The 19,098-nt window shown below is 43.1% G+C and overlaps 1 protein-coding gene across 3 annotated transcripts in view; it reads left to right on the forward strand.

Moving 5' to 3' along the window:
* Positions 1–213: 213 nt before the first annotated feature.
* The window catches only part of LOC116572978 (methylcytosine dioxygenase TET1-like), a 35,406-nt gene continuing 16,521 nt past the window's right edge, over positions 214–19,098 (forward strand). The window contains exons 1-3 of one of the 3 annotated variants that reach the window (XM_032312534.1): positions 214–469; positions 8,107–8,248; positions 8,870–10,957. In XM_032312534.1, the coding sequence (XP_032168425.1) occupies positions 8,992–10,947 (1,956 nt within the window). In that variant the 5' untranslated portion in view covers positions 214–469; positions 8,107–8,248; positions 8,870–8,991 and the 3' untranslated portion in view covers positions 10,948–10,957. Of the gene's footprint in view, positions 470–8,106; positions 8,249–8,869; positions 10,958–19,098 lie in introns of those variants that run through there. The other 2 variants (XM_032312535.1, XM_032312533.1) reach the window with 2 other exon arrangements.

Genomic DNA, 19,098 nt, shown 5'->3' on the forward strand with positions numbered 1-19,098 from the left:
AAAAAAGATAATGACAAGAAAAAATTGACACCTCTCTTCCAGTCCAAAATTTCCTTTTGACCTTAAAGGGGGGGGGGGGGAGGGGGGTATTATGAGAGAGGAGGGCCAAGGGAAGGGCTAAGGGTCGAGAGGGGAGTCCAGCTCCAGTTTGGGGAAATCCAGCTCGCATTTTGACTGTCGCTCAGTGGTGCAGGGTCCAGCAAAGGCAGAGCCCCTGCTTCACTCCCTGAGGTCTGTCCTGGGGAGACACTGCTGCTCCGGGGGGCTGACCTGGCGGGGAGTGGCAGCGCAGTCCGCTCCCGCACCGCTTTGTGCGCGCAGCCGCCGGTCCCCCGGCTCCCGGGTCTGCCCCCTGGGACAACCCCCTGCCCCGCCCCAGTCATGCAACTCTACCTGCCTCTCGCCCGTGGACCTTTGGGAAGCTGCCGCCCACCCCGGGGGCTCGGGCCCTGACCCTGCCAGGCAGCCGGTAGGTGTCCGCCCTAGGCCCGCTCGAACTCCTCGCGCCCGCGGGGGCCCTGGGCTCCCAAGTTGTGGGGACCCGCGCGAGTTGAAAAGTTTGCCCGAGGGCTGGTGCGGGCTTGGAGCCGGGGGCACGCGTGCTGCCCTCCGAGCCTGAGCCGGCCAGTGGTGAGCTGGGGCCGGGGCAGAGGGCAGGGGTGCGGGGACCCTCAGGCCGAGGCCGGAAGGGGGTGCGAGGGGCGGTACTCGGCTGGAGCTGGAATGAGGGCCAGAGCTAGGCGTCCGCGGCTCCTCCGGGTCCGCAGGGGTGGGCCCACTCCCCGCGGAGACCCCCTGCCCTGAGCCGCTGGGGGAGCTTTTGTTGCGGGTGGTAAACAATGCCCCCGGCCGGAGGACTGGACCGCCTGCCCCCGAGGCCCAGCTGCGGCGCGGGATTGGGGGAGTGTGTGTGGGGGGGAGCGGGGCCCGGGGCTCCTTGGGCTCGGACCTCAGGCGCCGCTGCAGCTGGGCTGGGGGAGGGCAAGTGTACCTTCGGGGATCCCTGAAGGTGCCGGCGACCCCTGCGCCTCTTAGGAGACTTGGAAGTCCCGCGCCTCAAGATTAGAGGAGTTAGGGCAAGTTGCGGGTGGGGAACCCGTCCTGTCGGTTCCAAGCGCATCCCCCCAAACAGATTTTCTCCCTCCCCCACGCTCGTGTCGGGCATAGGTTCGTTGGGAAACATTTGGCACTTCCCTCCCTGAGCATTTCGGGGAGGGGACTCCAAGGATGAAACTTTAGAGTGGAGGTAGCAGGGGAGTCTGACCCGAGGTGACCCGGAGTTACACCGGTCGGGGAGGAAGGGAGTAGGGAATAGAATTGGTGTTCTGTCAAAATGGCTTTTTGAAACTTCTTCGGAACGCCACCAGGTCGCCGAGCGCGCTGGCGTTGCCGTCGCGTCAGTCGCACTGGCGGGATCCAGGAGCGGGGAGGTGCGGGGAGCCGGGGGCCGTGGAGCCGGGGAGGGGCCGGGTTCCGGCCGGAGCCTGCTGCCAGGGCCGCCAGCCCTTCACGTGTCGGGGAGGGAAGGGGCTAGATCTCTCTCCCGCTCCCTCGCTCCTCTCTTCCTCCCTCCACCCAGACCCCCAACTGATCGAGCTTCTGGAAGGGCTGTTTGCAGTCCACACAGTTCCACAAAAAGTGGTCAGGAAGTTGCCGACCCTCCCCAGTAGGCTTTCCACATGAATGGGGAACCCAAACTGCGCATATCGGACCCAATAAAATGAATGTATTGCCAAGAAAACAAACATTGCTTGCACTGGGAGTGTTTCCCCCGCCCCCCATCTCGTCCTCTTCCCAAATTAACCATTTTGCCTCGGTCACTCGTTTGCCACTCCTCCCCGGTTCCAGTCTCCAGTACCACATGAGCTGCCCAGTACATGGTAATGGACAGTTTATGAAGAAATAAAGTGTAAGTGCTTCGAGACGAGAAGCGAGTGGAAGATAAGGTGCACAGTCTAGGGTCCGCGGGGTGCGCTGCGCGCCGCACCGGGATGGGTTGAAGGGCGGCGCTGTAGGGCAGCAGCCTCAAGTCGGCCCTGAACCCAGAAGTGCCCACTTGCCTTTCTCCCCCCTCCCAACAATATTTAATAAAATAAATTTAGTGAGGTAAAGACGATGGCTTCTTTAGGCCTCAGGATGCCAAACACACGTATGTATGTATGTAGGCATGTAGGCATGTAGGCAAATATATCTATATTTGCTTGTTAACCAGGTAGGGCAAGAGTGATTGAGCGCATATCAGGAATTTATGACGACAGTTAAACAAGGGTGGTACACGCAGGTAGTTGCCTAGATAAGGAAATGTTTGGACGTTAGTCGGTATAGTTTCCAAGAACTGAAAGACTTGCATACTGTGATTTTGGGTGTGTTTTCTGATTTTAATCAGTTTTAGGTTGCCTTGCCTTGCCTTCCTTCCCCAATTAAGAGATCCTAAATAGGTTGGTTGCTAGCCTCTGACAGTGTTTAAAGTCATGCTATGAAATCAGCTAAGCTTCAGAATCAAGATATAGGGGAGTTATTGGCACATAATGTCCCTTTTTCTCTGCAAAGATGAGTAGCGGGAACTTCCAATTCTTCAACCACCGCTTACCATTTTAATGAGAGTTAACTGTCGGACTCAGCTCTGGTTTTCCAGAATTGATAGGTCGGAGGTTTGAATCAGACATGGTTCTGCCCTTTGTTTCTCTTCCCTCTCCAATCTTCTTTATCTGGTTTGTCCATCCCCTCCCCCACTCTCTTTGCATCTATCCTTCTTTCCCTGCACACTTAAATTTCTTTTTTCCCCCCTTGTTCTTTTACCTTTAGTCTTCAGCATTTTGATCCCAGTTATCTTTTTGATATTCTACCTTTATTACCATAAATCTCTTCCTCTTGTCTTTTGCTCCCCCTCTCCCCTTTAAAGAGACTTTTTTCTTCTTTAGGCTTTTTACTATTCCCCCTGTATTTTATGTTTTTCTTGTTTTTGGAAGAGTCATGCTATCTCCATTTTAACTTCTCCCTTCCCTTTTCTGTGGCCCTCTTAGGCCTTTTTTTTTCTTGCTCTCTGCAGGGCAGCGGGGGTATTTTACATATGGAAGGAGCCTTTGACTAAATCTGCTAGTATTCTAGTGAGTTTCCTTGAACAGCCTTTCCTTGCGCGGAGGGCTCTCACACTTCCTGTGGTAGAAGACTATCTAGGAACTGCAAGCAGCCCGCCCGCCTCGTCTTCCTTTAGATGTAGAACTTAGTTGCTGGACGAAGCTAAGCCGGGTGGTGCCTTTTAAAAGAAATGTTGAACATCTTCTTTCTCTCAGTCAAGTGCAATAGGCTTTAAATTCTAAGACGCCGAATGGATTGACTGTGAAATCAGAGCCACTTTTGCCTCTAGCCCTACGATGAAAATACTCACCACTCTTTTTGGCCACCGCTGGTAGTGGTAAGGGTTGCAATATATTTTTAAATTGACATGCAGGCTGTATGGTTCCATCATTTCAGCCACTTCCTGCCCAGGGGACTTTGGGAGATCCAGGAGGAGGAGGGATGTAGGTGGGAGAGGATTTTCTGACGTGGTGCTGTCAACATTGTCTTTTACAGAAAACTGATACAGTTTAGGAAGTCAGCTTTTTATTTTTTAAGCAAGGGGATTACTTCCATAATTACAAAAAAGGCCGTCTGTAGGGAAAAGTTGAATACTTAGTAAGCTCAAATAATAGTGATGAAAATACCTGAACCCATTGTTGACCAATCTGGTTAGGTAGGTTTATGTTACTTGTGAATAATTAGCAGATCCTTACCCTGGGATGTTTGTCATATTCACCCTGGGGCCTGCTCCTGCCGCTTCTGTCCTCTGTCTTTTAGTTTATATTCTCTACTTTAGGCTGGCATCATGTCTTTCCTGTTTCAAATTATATGTTGACCTCTTATCTCCTGGCTTAAGATGTTTGGATCTCATATGCTCTAGTCCCCTATATCTCAAGGACATTTTAGGAAAAAGCATTTTTATTTTTGTGCCCTCTGGTGAAAAGACTTGCTAACTAATGTTTTGCATCCCATAGTGGTAGGGGTTTTTTGTTTGTTTCATTTTCTTTTCTCTTCTTCTAAGAAGCCACAGAATCATATCAATGAACTGCAAATAATTAGGACCTATGGTATCTGTTTAATAACAGGAACACTATTTTCTTATTTTTCTGCTCTGATAATATTATCCTGCAGCTATCTCTCTATACCACTCAGACTCTTGGATATATTCTAGAGTGGAATAAAACTGATTTTGAGAAATATTATAATGTCAGTATTCATCAGAGATGAAAATGGGAAAAAAAAGAAATGAAAACTGGAAGTAGAATTAATTTTCAATTGTAAATATCTTTTTGTATGACTTAAGTACTCTATAATAAACAAAAGCACCCAAAAAGAGGAAATGGAGCCTCTAATAACGTTTACAGATTAATAAGGAAAATAAATACCAGGAGGTCTGTGGGGATAATTCCATATTTAAGTATGGACCCGTTAAAAGAATGGACTACATTGTTTCCCCCCCACCCACAAATTAAAAAAAAAAAGCAAAAAAAAAAAAAATAGCTTGCTGCCTCTCCCAGAGTTCAGCCCTGGGGATAACTTAGTTTATCACAAAAGAAGGTCACATTTCATCAGTGGAGCCAAGGGTGATAAAATTAGGATCTTGTGGGAGCCCTTATTTTGTTTCTGATTGTCTGTTTCTTTGGCTGGGTGGTACCCAGTGGTTTCTCCCCTGCAGTTGGGTTTTTCAGGGGTCATTGGCCTCTTTCACGATCTCATAAAAAGGCTGTTACCATTTAAAGAGGCCACATCTTCCCAATCCATGTTGCTCATACCTTTTCCATTTCCTTGGCAGGCTCTTTTTCAGGAGATAAGGTTTGAATGGTAAACATTATCTTAATTACAAGCCTGAATTTCTAAAGCACTTTAATTTAAAAATATAAAAGAATATATGGGACCGAGATCAATTTATAAACTACTTTCAAAAGCAGATCCCATGACACCTTCTGGCATATCCAGATTACTTGCCTACATATGTGAATTTTAATTTTCGTCGCTGATGGCAATACCGAGATTATATGCTCCTAATAATTTTTTAGCAATGTAATCTTGATACAAGAGATAAAGCGAGCTTATACTGATATTGTTGAATTTCTGAAGAATGGAAAGGATTGCTTTTTGCTATCTGAAAAAAACATCCTTATAAAGACTGCTTACTTTCTGGAGATTAGAACTGGAATGTCTTTTGTTTTCTAAAAATACTGGTACAAAAAGCAGTGGTCTTTGGAGAAAATATCCTACAGTTTTTCACAGCCAAAAAGTTAGTGCAAGCCAAAAAAATTTTTTTTCTTTTTTTAAGAAAAAGGGGAAAGGAGTGAACTTATATGCCAAGAACTCAAGTGAAGTATTGTCGGGTCTAGTGTTTGTATTTAGTACAGATTTATCAGACTTATTTTTCTTGTGGTTAATGTTATCACTAATGTCTATTTAAAAAGTCTGTCTTAAAGGCACAATACTTTGACTTTCAGTGTTGTGCTCTGGGATCTTTTATTATAGTACCTGGCTTACAATGTGTTAAGTGATAACAGAAACAAAAGAACTGGATCTTGTTTTGCAGAATATAGCAGACTGTGGGTTAAAGTGCCTCTAATAATGATAACCATCCTTTAGCTTGTTTTCTCTTATTATTTTGTGTGTGTGTGTGTGTGTGTGTGTATGTTTTAAGATTTTATTTATTTATTTGACAGAGAGAGATCATAAGTAGGCAGAGAGGCAGGCAGAGAGAGAGGAGGAAGCAGGTTCCCTGCTGAGCAGAGAGCCCGATGTGGGGCTCAACGCCAGGACCCTGAGATCATGACCTGAGCCAAAGGCAGAGGCTTAACCCACTGAGCCATCCAGGTGCCCGCTTTTTTGTGTTTTCGAAGTATAAGCAGCCTTTTATTTTTTTTTTTAGCTCCCATTTATTATTAAACATCTATCATATGCCAGCCCTATGCTAAGTGTTTACACAGGTCATCTCATTTTATTCTCATGGTAACCCAGTGAGGTTCAGTACTATTATGCTTCCTATTCTGTTATACATAAAAAAACTGAAGGATAGAGAGACTGAGGATACTATGACTAGTAATGTTTCTGAGCTGGAAACTGAACCCTGCCTATTTCCGAAGTCCTTCTTACCTTCCCTTCCCCCCGTGTCTCCTCAACCTCAGATACCACTAGGAAGCCACCAGGCTTTCCCTGTAGGAGCCCAGTGATAACCTCAAAACAACCTCGTTTTGATGTAGAAACTTTGACTCAGTTAAATAGGTTCAGGGAAGACATAGCTGGTGATCACAAATTCAAACTCAGAGCTTTCTGATGGACACATCTCTAGCTACTAAACCAACCAGTGCATCCCAGGATTACCTGGATCAAATTAGTACAACAAAAACAAACACACAATTGGAGAATGTTAGAGGGCTGTCAAATTTTTACTTCCTCAAGTAATAACAGTATAAAATAAACCTATCGCTACCATTTCACAAAAGAAAGGACTTTTATTTTTATTTATTTTTTTTAAAGATTTTATTCATTTATTTGAGAGAGATTTATTGAGAGAGATCACAAGCAGGCAGAGAGGCAGGCAGAGAGAGAGGAGGAAGCAGGCTCCCTGCTGAGCAGAGAGCCCGATGCGGGGCTCGATCCCAGGACTCCGAGCTCATGACCTGAGCCAAAGGCAGCCGCTTAACTAGCTGAGCCACCCAGGCGCCCCAGGACTTTTATTTTTAAAAGAAAGGGCATTTTTAAAAGGTTTTATGTATTTATTTATTATTTTAAAACATTTATTTGAGAGAGAGCATGTGCACACAAGAGAGAGAGAGCGAGCACGAACGGGGGCAGGGGCAGAGGCAGAGGTAGAGGAAGAAGCCAACTCCCCTGCTGAGTGTGGTGTCCTGGCAGGCCAGCTCCCGTGGGGATAGGGGTGGGGGACAGGGGGCGGGCCTTCATCCTAGAACCCTGGATCATGACCTGAGCTGAAATCAGAGACTTAACTGACTGAGCCATCCATGCGCCCCTATTTATTTGAGAGAGAGCAAGTGAGCCTGAGTGCGAATGGGGGGAGGGGCAGAGTGAGAGAATCCCAATCAGATTCTCCCTCAACTTGGAGCCAGTCGTCTGGCTCCATCCCCTGATCTAAGATCTTGGCCCAAGATGACCCCAGTGGAAACCAAGAGTGTGGGTTGCTCAACAGACTAAGCCATCCAGGAACCCCAAGAAGAGTTGTTTAAAATGAATAAATTCAACTTTATGAAAAACATGATACTGCCTGTTTTTTTCGATTTTGTCACAGACTGTTGCTCACTTGGTTGCAGACCAGTTTTTTGGTAACTATCCTGTACCATGCTTACAAATCCAACAACTTGTCAACTGTTAAAGAATCCTCACTCATGGTAACACTCTTGATTCTATGATCTTTAGGGAGTATATTGATACATCTTGTATGGTGAGCTTTATTCTTTTTTTTTTTTAACATTTTATTTATGTATTTGACAGACAAATCACAAGTAGGCAGAGAGGCAGTCAGAGAGAGAGGGGGAAGCAGGCTCCCCACGGAGCAGAGAGCCCGATGTGGAGCTCGATCCCAGGACCCTGGAAATCATGACCTGAACCTAAGGCAGAGGCTTTAACCCACTGAGCCACCTGGGAGCCCCTGGTGAGCTTTATTCTTGTTCATAGTTTGGTTTTATTCTGCGTTAGGGTAAGCAGTCTGAGGAGACCAAAGACAATTATGATGGCTCTTAGTCCCCTTTCTTTCTTTCTTTTCTTTTTTTTTTTTAAATTTGACAGAGAGAGAGAGGGCACAAGCAAGCAGAGAGGCAGGCAGAGAGACAGTGGGAAGCAGGCTCCCCAATGAGCAGAGAACCTGATGCGGGGCTCGATCCCAGGACCCTGAGATGGTGACCTGAGCTGAAGGCAGAGGCCCAACCCATTGAGCCACTCAGGTGCCCCTTAGTCCCCTTTCATTTTCTTCCTTTTTCTTGCTTACCTTCCAAATAATAGTTGCTTGCCTAGTATGATTTACGGTTCTAATGATCTCATTTTCTCTTTATTTCCAATTTCCTTGCCTAGGCATTCATCATGAGACTTTTGAGACCCTTGGTAGAAGGGATTTTAGAACCAGCAGTCTTTGGATTAAGTCGGGTGAAAGAGAAAAGAGGGACATCATTTCTGGGTGTGGGCAGTGCCCACCACAGTGCCTTCCTTATACATAGTAGGTACTCAACAGATAATTGTTGGACCCGTGAGTCTTTTTTGTAACCTAATCTGTCAATACTAACTCCTCAGATTTTATGCTATTTTTGTGTGCATGTATAAAGCTCAGAATTTGTAGACTGTCCATTGGAATGTGGAATTAATATTATTGGATCTCCAAATAGAGTTTCTTGGATTATAATAAGGCTCTTCTTCTTATGGTTTTACCAGTTTTACTGTCCAACACATGACATCTCTGCCTATGTGGTGATGTGCTGAGCAAAGAGATTAAGAGATAATTTTTTTCAGGACCCAAAATTGTAAAGATTGGGATTTAATCTTTCAACTACATGTAACTACAACAGTTGTGGTTTCTAATACAGAATAACCCCCCTTGCTTACCCTGTGCATGAACTTCATCAACTAAGTCAGTTGTCACAGTAATTAAAGGGGCTTTATTTGTGAATCCAGGGTTTAAAGGATGCTTTGGTATCTTTTGTGTTTATATTTTCTTTTGCAGTAAACCTTCTCAGTGCCCTAATTTTGATTAATAATTGTTAGTAGATACTATATTTCAAATGGGAGAATACATAGGAAGAAGACTCACTCCTGTTTTTTTTTGTTGTTGTTGTTATTTCAGATCAAAATCTTGTGCCAGTGAGCTCAGCCATGTTGCGTCCAGATTCTCCTCAGAAGTGAGACTTTCCAAAGGACCAATGACTCTGTTCCCTGTGCCCTTTCATTTTTTCCTACTCTGTAGCTATGTCTCGATCGCGCCATGCAAGGCCTTCCAGATTAGTCAGGAGGGAAGATCTAAACAGAAAGAAAAGCAGCCAACTTAAGAAGCCATCTAAGGCAACCAACAAAAATGTGGCATCAGTCAAGACTGTGAGCCCTGGAAAATTAAAGCAGTTAATTCAAGAAAGAGATGTTAAGAAAAAAATAGAGTCCAAACCACCTATGCCAGTCAGAAGCCTTCTGACAAGGGCTGGAGCAGCACGAATGAATTTGGATAGGACCGAGGTTCTTTTTCAGAACCCAGAATCCTTAACTTGCAATGGGTTTACAATGGCTCTCCGAAGCACCTCTCTTAGTAGACGACTCTCCCAACCTCCGGTGATCATAGCCAAACCCAAGAAAGTTCCACCTCCGAAGAATTTAGAAAAGCAACATGAATGTGATTATAATGTAGTTACTGACATGGGAGTAAAACACTCAGAAAATGATCCTGTTTCAACGCAAGTCCCCCTAATTGCTTCTGATATAGAGAATCTAATTGGTGTACAAAATGCATCTTTATTTAAAGGTGAGAGCCAAGAGACAACCCAGTCTTGGTCCCAGAGGGTGGAGGGTTCCAAAGTAAATGTCTCCACTCAGAGTGACCCTGTAGTAGAGATTGTTTCTGGGTCATCAGAAGAGACACGTGGTGGTGAAGTACTATTCTCTAAAGAGACTTTGAATGATATCAACGATTCCCCTAGAATGTTCGCTCAGGACACTCTGTGTGCTCCTTTGCTCCAAAGAGCAGCCCTCAAGGTTACTTACGAAGGAAACTCCAGCATTCAGTTAGAAGATTTGGGTTCACGAGTAGAATCTCTTAAGCTGTCTGATTCTTACCTGGATCCCATCAAAAGTGAACGTGATTGCTACCCCAGCTCAAGCTTTAATAAGGTTGTACCTGAATTGGAACTTAGAAACTGTTTGCCCATTGGTGGGTCCATATATCCTACCTCATTAATAAAACTCCTCTTGGCGAGCTCAGAACAAGAAACCCTTGGTGCTAAACCGGATCATCAAGAGGTACTCAAAGCTACCCCAGATCAACCAGAAATTCTTAATACCACCCCTGTCATAGGACAGGCTTTTAGTGCTGTCCCACGTCAATGGGAAGTTCCTGGTGCTAACATAATTCATGGAGAGGCTCTGGATGAGACCCCAGACCCACCAGAGATGCCTGGTGCTATTCCAGTCCAAGGAGAGGTCTTTGGTGCTATCCTAGACCAACAAATCCTTGGAATGGGTGGTGGTACTGCCTCCGACCCACCTATCTTTCTTCCTGCTCCTCTAAACCCAATTGCTACCTATAATGCTCTCCCAGAATGGCCTGAGCCCCAGAGCACTGTTTCATATGGGCTTGAGGTCCAGGGCGCTGTGCAGATTTTGCCCTTGGGCTCTGGTCACACTCCTCAGGCATCATCAAACTCAGAGATAAGTTCGGTACCTCCAATAATGACTATTAGCAATATAGAAAATGAGAAGCAGGTTCATATAAGCTTTCTGCCAGCTGACACTCAGGGGGTCCCGTTAGCCCCTGAGCCAGGACTCTTCCATGCTTCCGAGGGCATTACCCAACCCTCCCAGGCTGGTCCCAGCCCATTGGAAGGTGGGAGCTCCCAGATCGGCATGACCAGTGTGGCTGACACCAATACCACAGTGGTGTCCAGGCCAGTGTCACTCGCCAGTACCTCTTCTCCTTCATATACAACTTTGCTACCTACTTTGGAAAAGAAGAAACGAAAGCGGTGTGGGGTCTGTGAGCCCTGCCAGCAGAAGACCAATTGTGGTGAATGTACTTACTGCAAGAACAGAAAGAACAGCCATCAGATCTGTAAGAAAAGGAAATGTGAGGAGCTGAAAAAGAAACCATCCATCATCGTGCCTTTGGAGGTGAGTAAATCCCCACAGGCTGGGAGATGCCTGTGGGGCTCCGTAGAGTGATCTGTGCAGACTAGGTGATTCAGTATTATGTCCTTTGCCTTTGGTAACATTTTTTTTTTTAAAGATTTTATTTATTTATTTGACAGAGATCACAAGTAGGCAGAGACCCAGGCAGAGAGAGAGGGGGGGAAGCAGGCTCCCTGCTGAGCAGAGAGCCCTATGCAGGGCGGGATCCCAGGACCCTGGGATCATGACCTGAGCTGAAGGCAGAGGCTCTAACCACTGAGCAACCCAGGTGCCCCTTTTGGTAACATTTTATATTATCTCTAAGGATTTGTGGTTCTACCCAATGTATGTCTTGTCCAGTGAGCAATACCTTAGCTTATTTTTAGAATTTGTCTCAGAAAACTAGAACATAAAGTTTTTCCATTATGGGATTTGATGGAGACAGGGAAATGACATGAAATGTGGTTTTGCAAAAAGATTTCTCCTATGCCTTATTTTGCTTAGTTGTGTGTCTTTTATGGAAGTTGCAGATTTATCTTAAATTTAAATTAAGAGTGGAACAAATTAATTAACTCCCTTGCAGCTTGAGGAACCAGTGGAATTAAACTTCTACTCTTTTGAAAGAATAAAACTGTCTGTATCCTTCATTTGGAAACTTTGCCTTTGAAGGTATAACAATAACAAAGCTTTCATCTTAACTTTTGGCAGATGATTTCCTCCTGATTCACATCTCCCATGTGGTTGTTAGGATTATCAGAAGTTCAAAATGGTTTGTAAACTCCAAAGTGATACATTGGTTCTCATTATTACAGTTTATGAGCCTAAGGTACTGAAAATATTGGTTGGCTTAGACTTTAAAGGATTTTATGGAACTTGGTTAATACTTGATTTTCAGACCTTTAAAACACATGCCAACTATGGTGTTAATGATTTTTAGATCACTCATTTGAAGTTATGCTTATTTTGTGTCTGCTATAAATACAGGTATAGTAGAATAGGTTAATTTAAAAGTATTGTGAACTTAAACGTAGTCATTCTTTTCTATTTCACTCTTAAATTATCTGTCCCTAAATGCTGACTTTCTACTGGACCCTTTGCAAATAAGGTTGGACATTTAACTGATCATGTATTAATGGACATTTGAGGTATTTCTAAAATATTCTGTCATTATAAACCTTACTGCAATGGATAAATTTTATTCAAGTCACTTCACATGTGTGGGAGTGGCCAGCAAATGGTTTACAAACATACATCTAAACCACTAGCAGCAATATCTTACAGTTCATGTTTGTAGCATTGCCATATGGCATCAAGGCTGCAAGTACTCACTTGATCTCTAATAGGTATAGTCCAGTTTGTTTTCTTTTTTCTAAACCTGCTCCTCTTTTTGCATTATGTATTTGACTTAACGACTGACCATCTACATGGTCACCCAAAATGGAAAATTCAGTCATCTTTGAGGCCTTCCTCTCACTTTTCTAGATTTCTTGCTCTATGAGATCGGAGTACTCCTACCTTTCCATTTTCTTGGCTACTTCTGTAGTTAATGCCTTTGTCTTTTATTGGGACAATTTTAGTGCTCTCTCTATTATCAGCAAGTATTTACTGCACTTCTACTCCAGGCTGTGCACTGGGGATATAGTCGTGAGTGTCCCAGCTAAAAGAGAAGTCAGGATGTTGAACCTCTTAAGTGCAGTTCAAGTTTTCTTTCTAAAACCCTGATGATTCTCCTACTTAAATACATTTAGTGCTCTACTCTGTGTGATGTATCTCACTCAAAACAAAACAAAACAGAAATAGAGAAGAGCTCTTTGTGCCTTCCAAGTATAGATGAAGCCTAACTTCTTCTTCTTCTTTTTTTTTTTTAAGAGAGACAGCCAGAGGGAGAAAGATGAGAGGGGGTGAGGGAAGGTAGAGGGAGAGGGAGAGAGAGAATCTCAAGCAGACTCTCCGCTGAGCACGAAGCCCGATGTGGGGCTTGAGATACCATGACCCTGAGATCATGATTTGAGCCAAAATCAAGAATGAGATACCGGGGGGCACCTGGGTGGCTCAGTGGGTTAAGCCGCTGCCTTCGGCTCAGGTCATGATCTCAGAGTCCTGGGATCGAGTCCCGCATCGGGCTCTCTGCTCAGCAGAGAGCCTGCTTCCCTCTCTCTCTCTCTCTGGCTGCCTCTCCGTCTACTTGTGATTTCTCTCTGTCAAATTAATAAATAAAATCTTTAAAAAAAAAAAAAAAAGAATGAGATACCAGAGCACCTGGGTTGCTTAGTTGGTTGAGCGGCTGCCTTCTGCTTAGGTTGTAATCCCGGAGTCCTGGGATCGAGTCCTGCATCCGGCTCCCAACTCCATGGAGAGTCTGCTTCTCCCTCTGACCTTCTCCTCTCTCATGCTCTCTCTCTGTCAAATAATAAATAAAATATTAAACAAACAAACAAACAAACCTGTGAGTTACTTAACCCGCTGAGCCACCCAGGTGCCCTCCAAAAGATTTACTTTTATCACTTACAAAGCTGATTCTGAAGAATGTATTTGGTTGTCCTTATACTGAACCCTGGCCCCAGATAGACCTAAAGTTCATGGAGAGGCATAGGAGAATACAACGAACACTTCTCTGAGGGAAGTTCGTTCTGAGAGACCAAAGAATAGTTGTATACCCTTGTTACTGGTTTCTTTGCTTAATATTTATGAATAATATTGTTTATTCGTTTTTATTGCATTATGGTCTTCCCTTGTATGTTTATACCACAATACATTAATCCATTCTACTGTTTTTTTTTAATTTTTAAAAGATTTTATTTATCCATATATCAAAGAGAGAGAGAGAGAGCCCATAATCAGGGAGAATGGCAGACAGAGGGAGAAGCAGGCTTGCTGCTGAGCAAGGAGCCTGATGCAGGACTTGATCTCAGGACCTTGAGATCATGACCTGAGCCAAAGACACTTACCTGACTGAGTCACCCAGGCGTCTCCACTCCATTCTACTGTTAGTGTGCACATTGTCATAAATGTCTTTTGGTGAATATATGTGTGCATTCTAGTGAATAGATTTCTGGGAGTGGAATTGCTGGGTCACAGAATACAAATGTGTAGCTTTCATGGATATTATTCAGCAACTGTGGTTGTTCATGTTAAGATTCTTCATCAGTATGTATGAGAGTTTCACTAGCTCCACATCCTTGTCCACACTTGGTATTTTCTGTCTTGTTTTACTTGAATCGTTTTGTTGGGTGTGTAGCGGCATCACTACATTGGACTCATGAAATTGAGCTACTTTGCTTCTTAGTCATTTAGATATTGTTTTTGTCTATTTTTAAATGTGTTTTTTTGCCTTTTCATTATTGCTTTATAAGAGTTCATTACATTTTATTGATACGAATTCTTTGTTGAATATATGATTGTGTAGATCTTTACATAAGCCGTGACAACTTTTCACTCACTTTATCCTGCCTTTTTTTCTTTTTTTTAAAGATTTATTTATTTATTTATTTGACAGACAGAGATCACAAGTAGGCAGAGAGGCAGGCGGGGGGAGGGGGAAGCAGGTTCCCCACTGAGCAGAGAGCCCAATGTGGGACTCCATCCCAGGATCCTGGGATCATGACCCAAGCCAAGGGCAAAGGCTTTAACCCACTGAGCCACCCAAGCGCCCCTATCCTGCTTTTTAATGAATAGAAGATTTTAACTTTAATGTTCAGTTTATCAATGCTTTCCTTTATGTCCTGGTTAAGAAAATTTTGTCTATTTCTTGCCCATTGCAAAGTCATGAAGATGTTTTTTGCTTCCTTCTTAAAAAGTTACTTTTTAAAAAAATTTTTTATTTTTTTTTAAAGATTTTATTTATTTATTTGACAGAGATCACAAGTGGGCAGAGAGGCTGGCGGAGAGAGTGGGGGAAGCTCCCTGCTGAGCAGAGAGCCTGATGCGGGGTTCAATCCCAGGACCTTAAGATCATGATCTGAGCTGAAGGCAGAGGTGAACCCACTGAGCCACCCAGGCGCCCCTAAAAAGTTACTTTTTTAAGCTTTTCACATTTAGGTGTAAACTATATCTGGAACTGACTTCTTTGTGTAGTGTGAGGAGTCAAGAATGATTCTTTTTCGTATGGATCTCTAATTGACTGGCACCGTTAGTGAAACGACCATCCTTTTCCCTGTTACTACAGTCTTCGTTTTTGTCATAAATAAGGTGATTGCTTAGTTCTGAGTCTATTTCTAGACTCCGTTTCATTGGTCTTTTTGTCTATCCTTATGTCTAAACTCCTCATCAGTAGGCTTTATAATTGTAACAATTATACGGGGAGTGTAAGTCCTTCAGCTTTGTTCTTCAGTACTGATCTGAGCTATTTCTATTGTTGTTCTTTACATTTTCGTTAACATTTTGAATCAGCTTGTAAATTTCCACCAGAAACTCTGCTGGGATTTTATTGTGATTATGTTGAACCTATACATCAATTTGGAAAGACTGACATTTTTACAATATTGAACCTTGTAGCTCATCTTTATATCTTTTTTTAAAAAGATTTTATTTATTTATTTGACAGACGGAAATCACAAGTAGGCAGAGAGGCAAGCAGAGAGAGGGGGGAAACAGGGGGAAGAGAGCTTGATGTGGGGCTCATGAGATCATGACCTGAGCTGAAGGCAGAGGCTTTAACCCACTGAGAACCCAGGTGCCCTCATCTTTGTATCTTTATATATATATGTCATTTAATTTCCTTCAATAATATTTTGTAGTTTCCAATAAAGAGTTATTTCATTTGTTTTATATCTAGGTATTTGATATTTTTACTCCTAGGTGTATATTTGATAGTTTTTTTTTTTAATATTTTATTTATTTATATGACAGACAGAAATCACAAGTAGGCAGAGAGGCAGGCAGAGAGAGAGGGGGGGAAGCAGGCTCCCTGTTGAGCAGAGAGCCTGACTCGGGGCTTGATCCCAGGATCCTGGGATCATGACCTGAGCTGAAGGCAAAGGTTTTAACCCAGTGAGCCTCTCAGGTGGCCCTGATAGTTCTTGAAAATATTTATTTGTTGTTAGTATTAATGATTGAAGTCCATACACTTAGATTACTAAGAATACTGCTAAATATATTTCATGTATTTTTATGTTCCTTACATAAGAATTATTTTACTTATTGAGAGTTGGAGTGAGAAATAGAAAATACATTTATAATTTTAAAATATTAATATTTTTGTTATCGCTTATGTTAAACAAGTGTACACTTTAAAAACAGAATTGTAAGGGGCACCTGGGTGGCTCAATGGGTTAAGCCTCTGCCTTCAGCTCAGGTCATGATTACAGGGTCCTGGGATGGAGGCCCCCCTCATCACAATGGGCTCTCTGCTCAGCAGGGAGTCTGCCTCCCCCCACCCTCGGCCTGCTGTTCTGCCTACTTGTGATCTCTCTTTCTGTCAAACAAATAAATAAAAATCTTCAATAAAAATAATAAAAACAGGGGTGCCTGGGTGGCTCAGTGGGTTAAAGCCTCTGCCTTCAGCTCAGGTCATGATCCCAGGGTCCTGGGATTGAGCCCTGCATCTGGCTCTCTGCTCAGTGGGGAGCCTGCTTCCCCCTCCCCTCCCCTGCCCCCGCACCTGCCTCTCTGCCTACTTGTGATCTCTGTCTGTCAAAAAAAAAAAAAAAAAAAAAGATTAAAAAAAAATAATAATAAAAACAGAATAGTTAGAATTCTTTTCCTAAAATATACTTAGCATTATTTATACTTACCATTTCTCACAAGGTTAACTACTGATGTCTGAGATAAGTAACAACAATTTTTTACTTACCTTTTTGGTTATAGATTACATTTTCATCTCCCACAAAACCATAATTTTTTTATTTGTATAAAAAGGTGGTTAGATAGTATTCCCAGAGATATCTTTCAGCCAAGAGATAAAATGGAATTTTTCTGCCAAGTATAATTCAGCTTACTTTCTCTATATTCAAAAATATAGATAATTAAAGCCACTAACTTTATAACTCATAGGCATCTAGGAATTTGCTCTTGGCTAGGTATACTTCAAATGTATTTGTAACTTAGCATGTAAGACATATTTTAAGTCATATAGGATTGTTTTTCTATTTACTGTATAATGTTAGAAGTAGGGGAAAAAAAAGGAAGGGGTGCCTTTTAGAGACAGAGGGTAGGTATGTGATCAGGCTACACTGGCTAGTAATTTTTATTTTTTATATATATTTTTAAAGATTTTATTTATTTATTTGACAAAGCTCACAAGTGGGCAGAGAAGCAGTCAGAGAGAGAGGAGGAAGCGGGCTCCCTGCTGAGCAGACAGCCCGATGTGGGTCTTGGTCCCAGGACCCTGCTGAAGGCAGAGGCTTTAACCCACTGAGCCACCGAGGCGCCCCTGGCTAGTAATTTTTAGTGTTTGTAAAAAGAAAAGTACGGGCTCTCTGCTCAGCAGGGAGCCGGCTTCCTCCTCTCTCTCTGCCTGCCTCTCTGCCTACTTGTGATCTCTGTCTGTCAAATAAATAAATAAAATCTTTAAAAAAAAAAAAAAGTAAAGTAAATAAAACACAGTTTGTAAATATGTTTCTAAAGGCAGAGTATTGAATTATATATCTGTAGCTTGATGATTTGGGTATAGTACATCACACATTTAATAAATCAGTAAATGAACAGTTGGTAAGTTGGTTACTAAAGTGAAAAAATCTCTTATATTTACTCTAGTTAATAAGCTTTTCCCGAAATATAGAAGATATTATATGATGATATCATTATTATTATTTTGTCTTTTAAAAACGTATTTATTTATTAGAGAGAGAGCTTGTGCATGTGACTGCCTGTGGGGGTGGGGGGGAGGTGAAAAGGATGGGGTGGGGGGAGGGGCCCAGAGAGAGGGAGAGAGAGAATTCCAAGTAGTCTCCTCACTCAGTGCATGAGCCCGACGACCCTGGGCTTAATCTCATGACCCTGAGATCATGACCTGAGTCGAAACGGAGAGTTGGACACTTAACCAACCGAGCCACCAAGGCGCCCTATTTTTGTTCAAGATTGTATTTTTAGGTAATCCTATACCCAGTGTGGGGCTCAAGCTTACAACCCTGAGATCAAGAGTGACATGCTTTACAGACTGAGCCAGCCAGGTCACCCCTGTTTGGTTAGAGTAAACAGCAGTGCAGTAGAAAACACTGTAAAATGTGCTATTTGTTACCATGCTGTCTTCTGAGCTAATGCAAATTTTACCTGGGAAAATAGTATCTCCAAAGGTTGTGCTTGAAAAACTAAAAGTTGAGTAGTAGTGTATGAATCAAACTGAACTACTGACTCTCCACTGGTTTATGACTAGTGTGGTAAGAGCCTAGTTCCGGAGATATCATTTCAGAATTGGTTGACATACTTGTTTTTATTTTATTTAATCCATTTTATTTTATTTTTAAAAATATTTTAAAAGATTTATTCATTTATTTATTTGACACAGAGAGAGAGGTCACAAGTAGGCAGAGAGGCAGGCAGAGAGAGAGAGGGAAGCAGGCTCCTGCTGAGCAGAGAGACCGATGTGGGGTTTGATCCCAGGACCCTGAGATCATGACCTGGGCTGAAGGTAGAGGCTTAACCCACAGAGCCACCCAGGCGCCCTTATTTAATCCATTTTAGTGGGAGTGGGGTGGGATAAGCCTCTCCTGGAGACTGCTTTTTTTTAACTTTTTTTTTTTATTTTAATTTTTTCGTTTATTTTTAAGATTTTTATTTACAGAAAGAGTGCATGTGAGAGCGCTTGTGCGTGCACAGGTGGGGACAGAGAGGAAAGGATAGGGACAAGCGGACTCCACACTGAGCACGGAACCGACTCGAGGCTCAGTCCCATGACCCCGAGATCATCACCTGAACTGAAACCAATTGTCAGACATTAACCGACTAAGTCACCCAAGCACCCCTGACCACTGCTTTTTTAGTGTTTCGAAACAGTCAGATCTCATTGTGGTTTATGTTGTGTATGTCATATGGAACAAATTTTTGCTACCGACTCTTTCAATTGAGGGCAGATGTTCTATGTCCTCAAATATGCCTTTAAGGAATCTCTTTGAATCAGTACTGAGGCTTCAGTAGAATACCTCACCACACAGTTGACCATAGGGGAAAAAACTCTATGATGTCTGGGATCCTGGCATGTGTAAACCACAAGTATGTCAACAAAACCATGCTGACTGATTGGTTCTGACCTGTGGGTGTTAATTTCTG

Source organism: Mustela erminea, chromosome 14, assembly GCF_009829155.1.
Source record: "Mustela erminea isolate mMusErm1 chromosome 14, mMusErm1.Pri, whole genome shotgun sequence".
NCBI classification, from domain to species: Eukaryota; Metazoa; Chordata; class Mammalia; order Carnivora; family Mustelidae; genus Mustela; species Mustela erminea.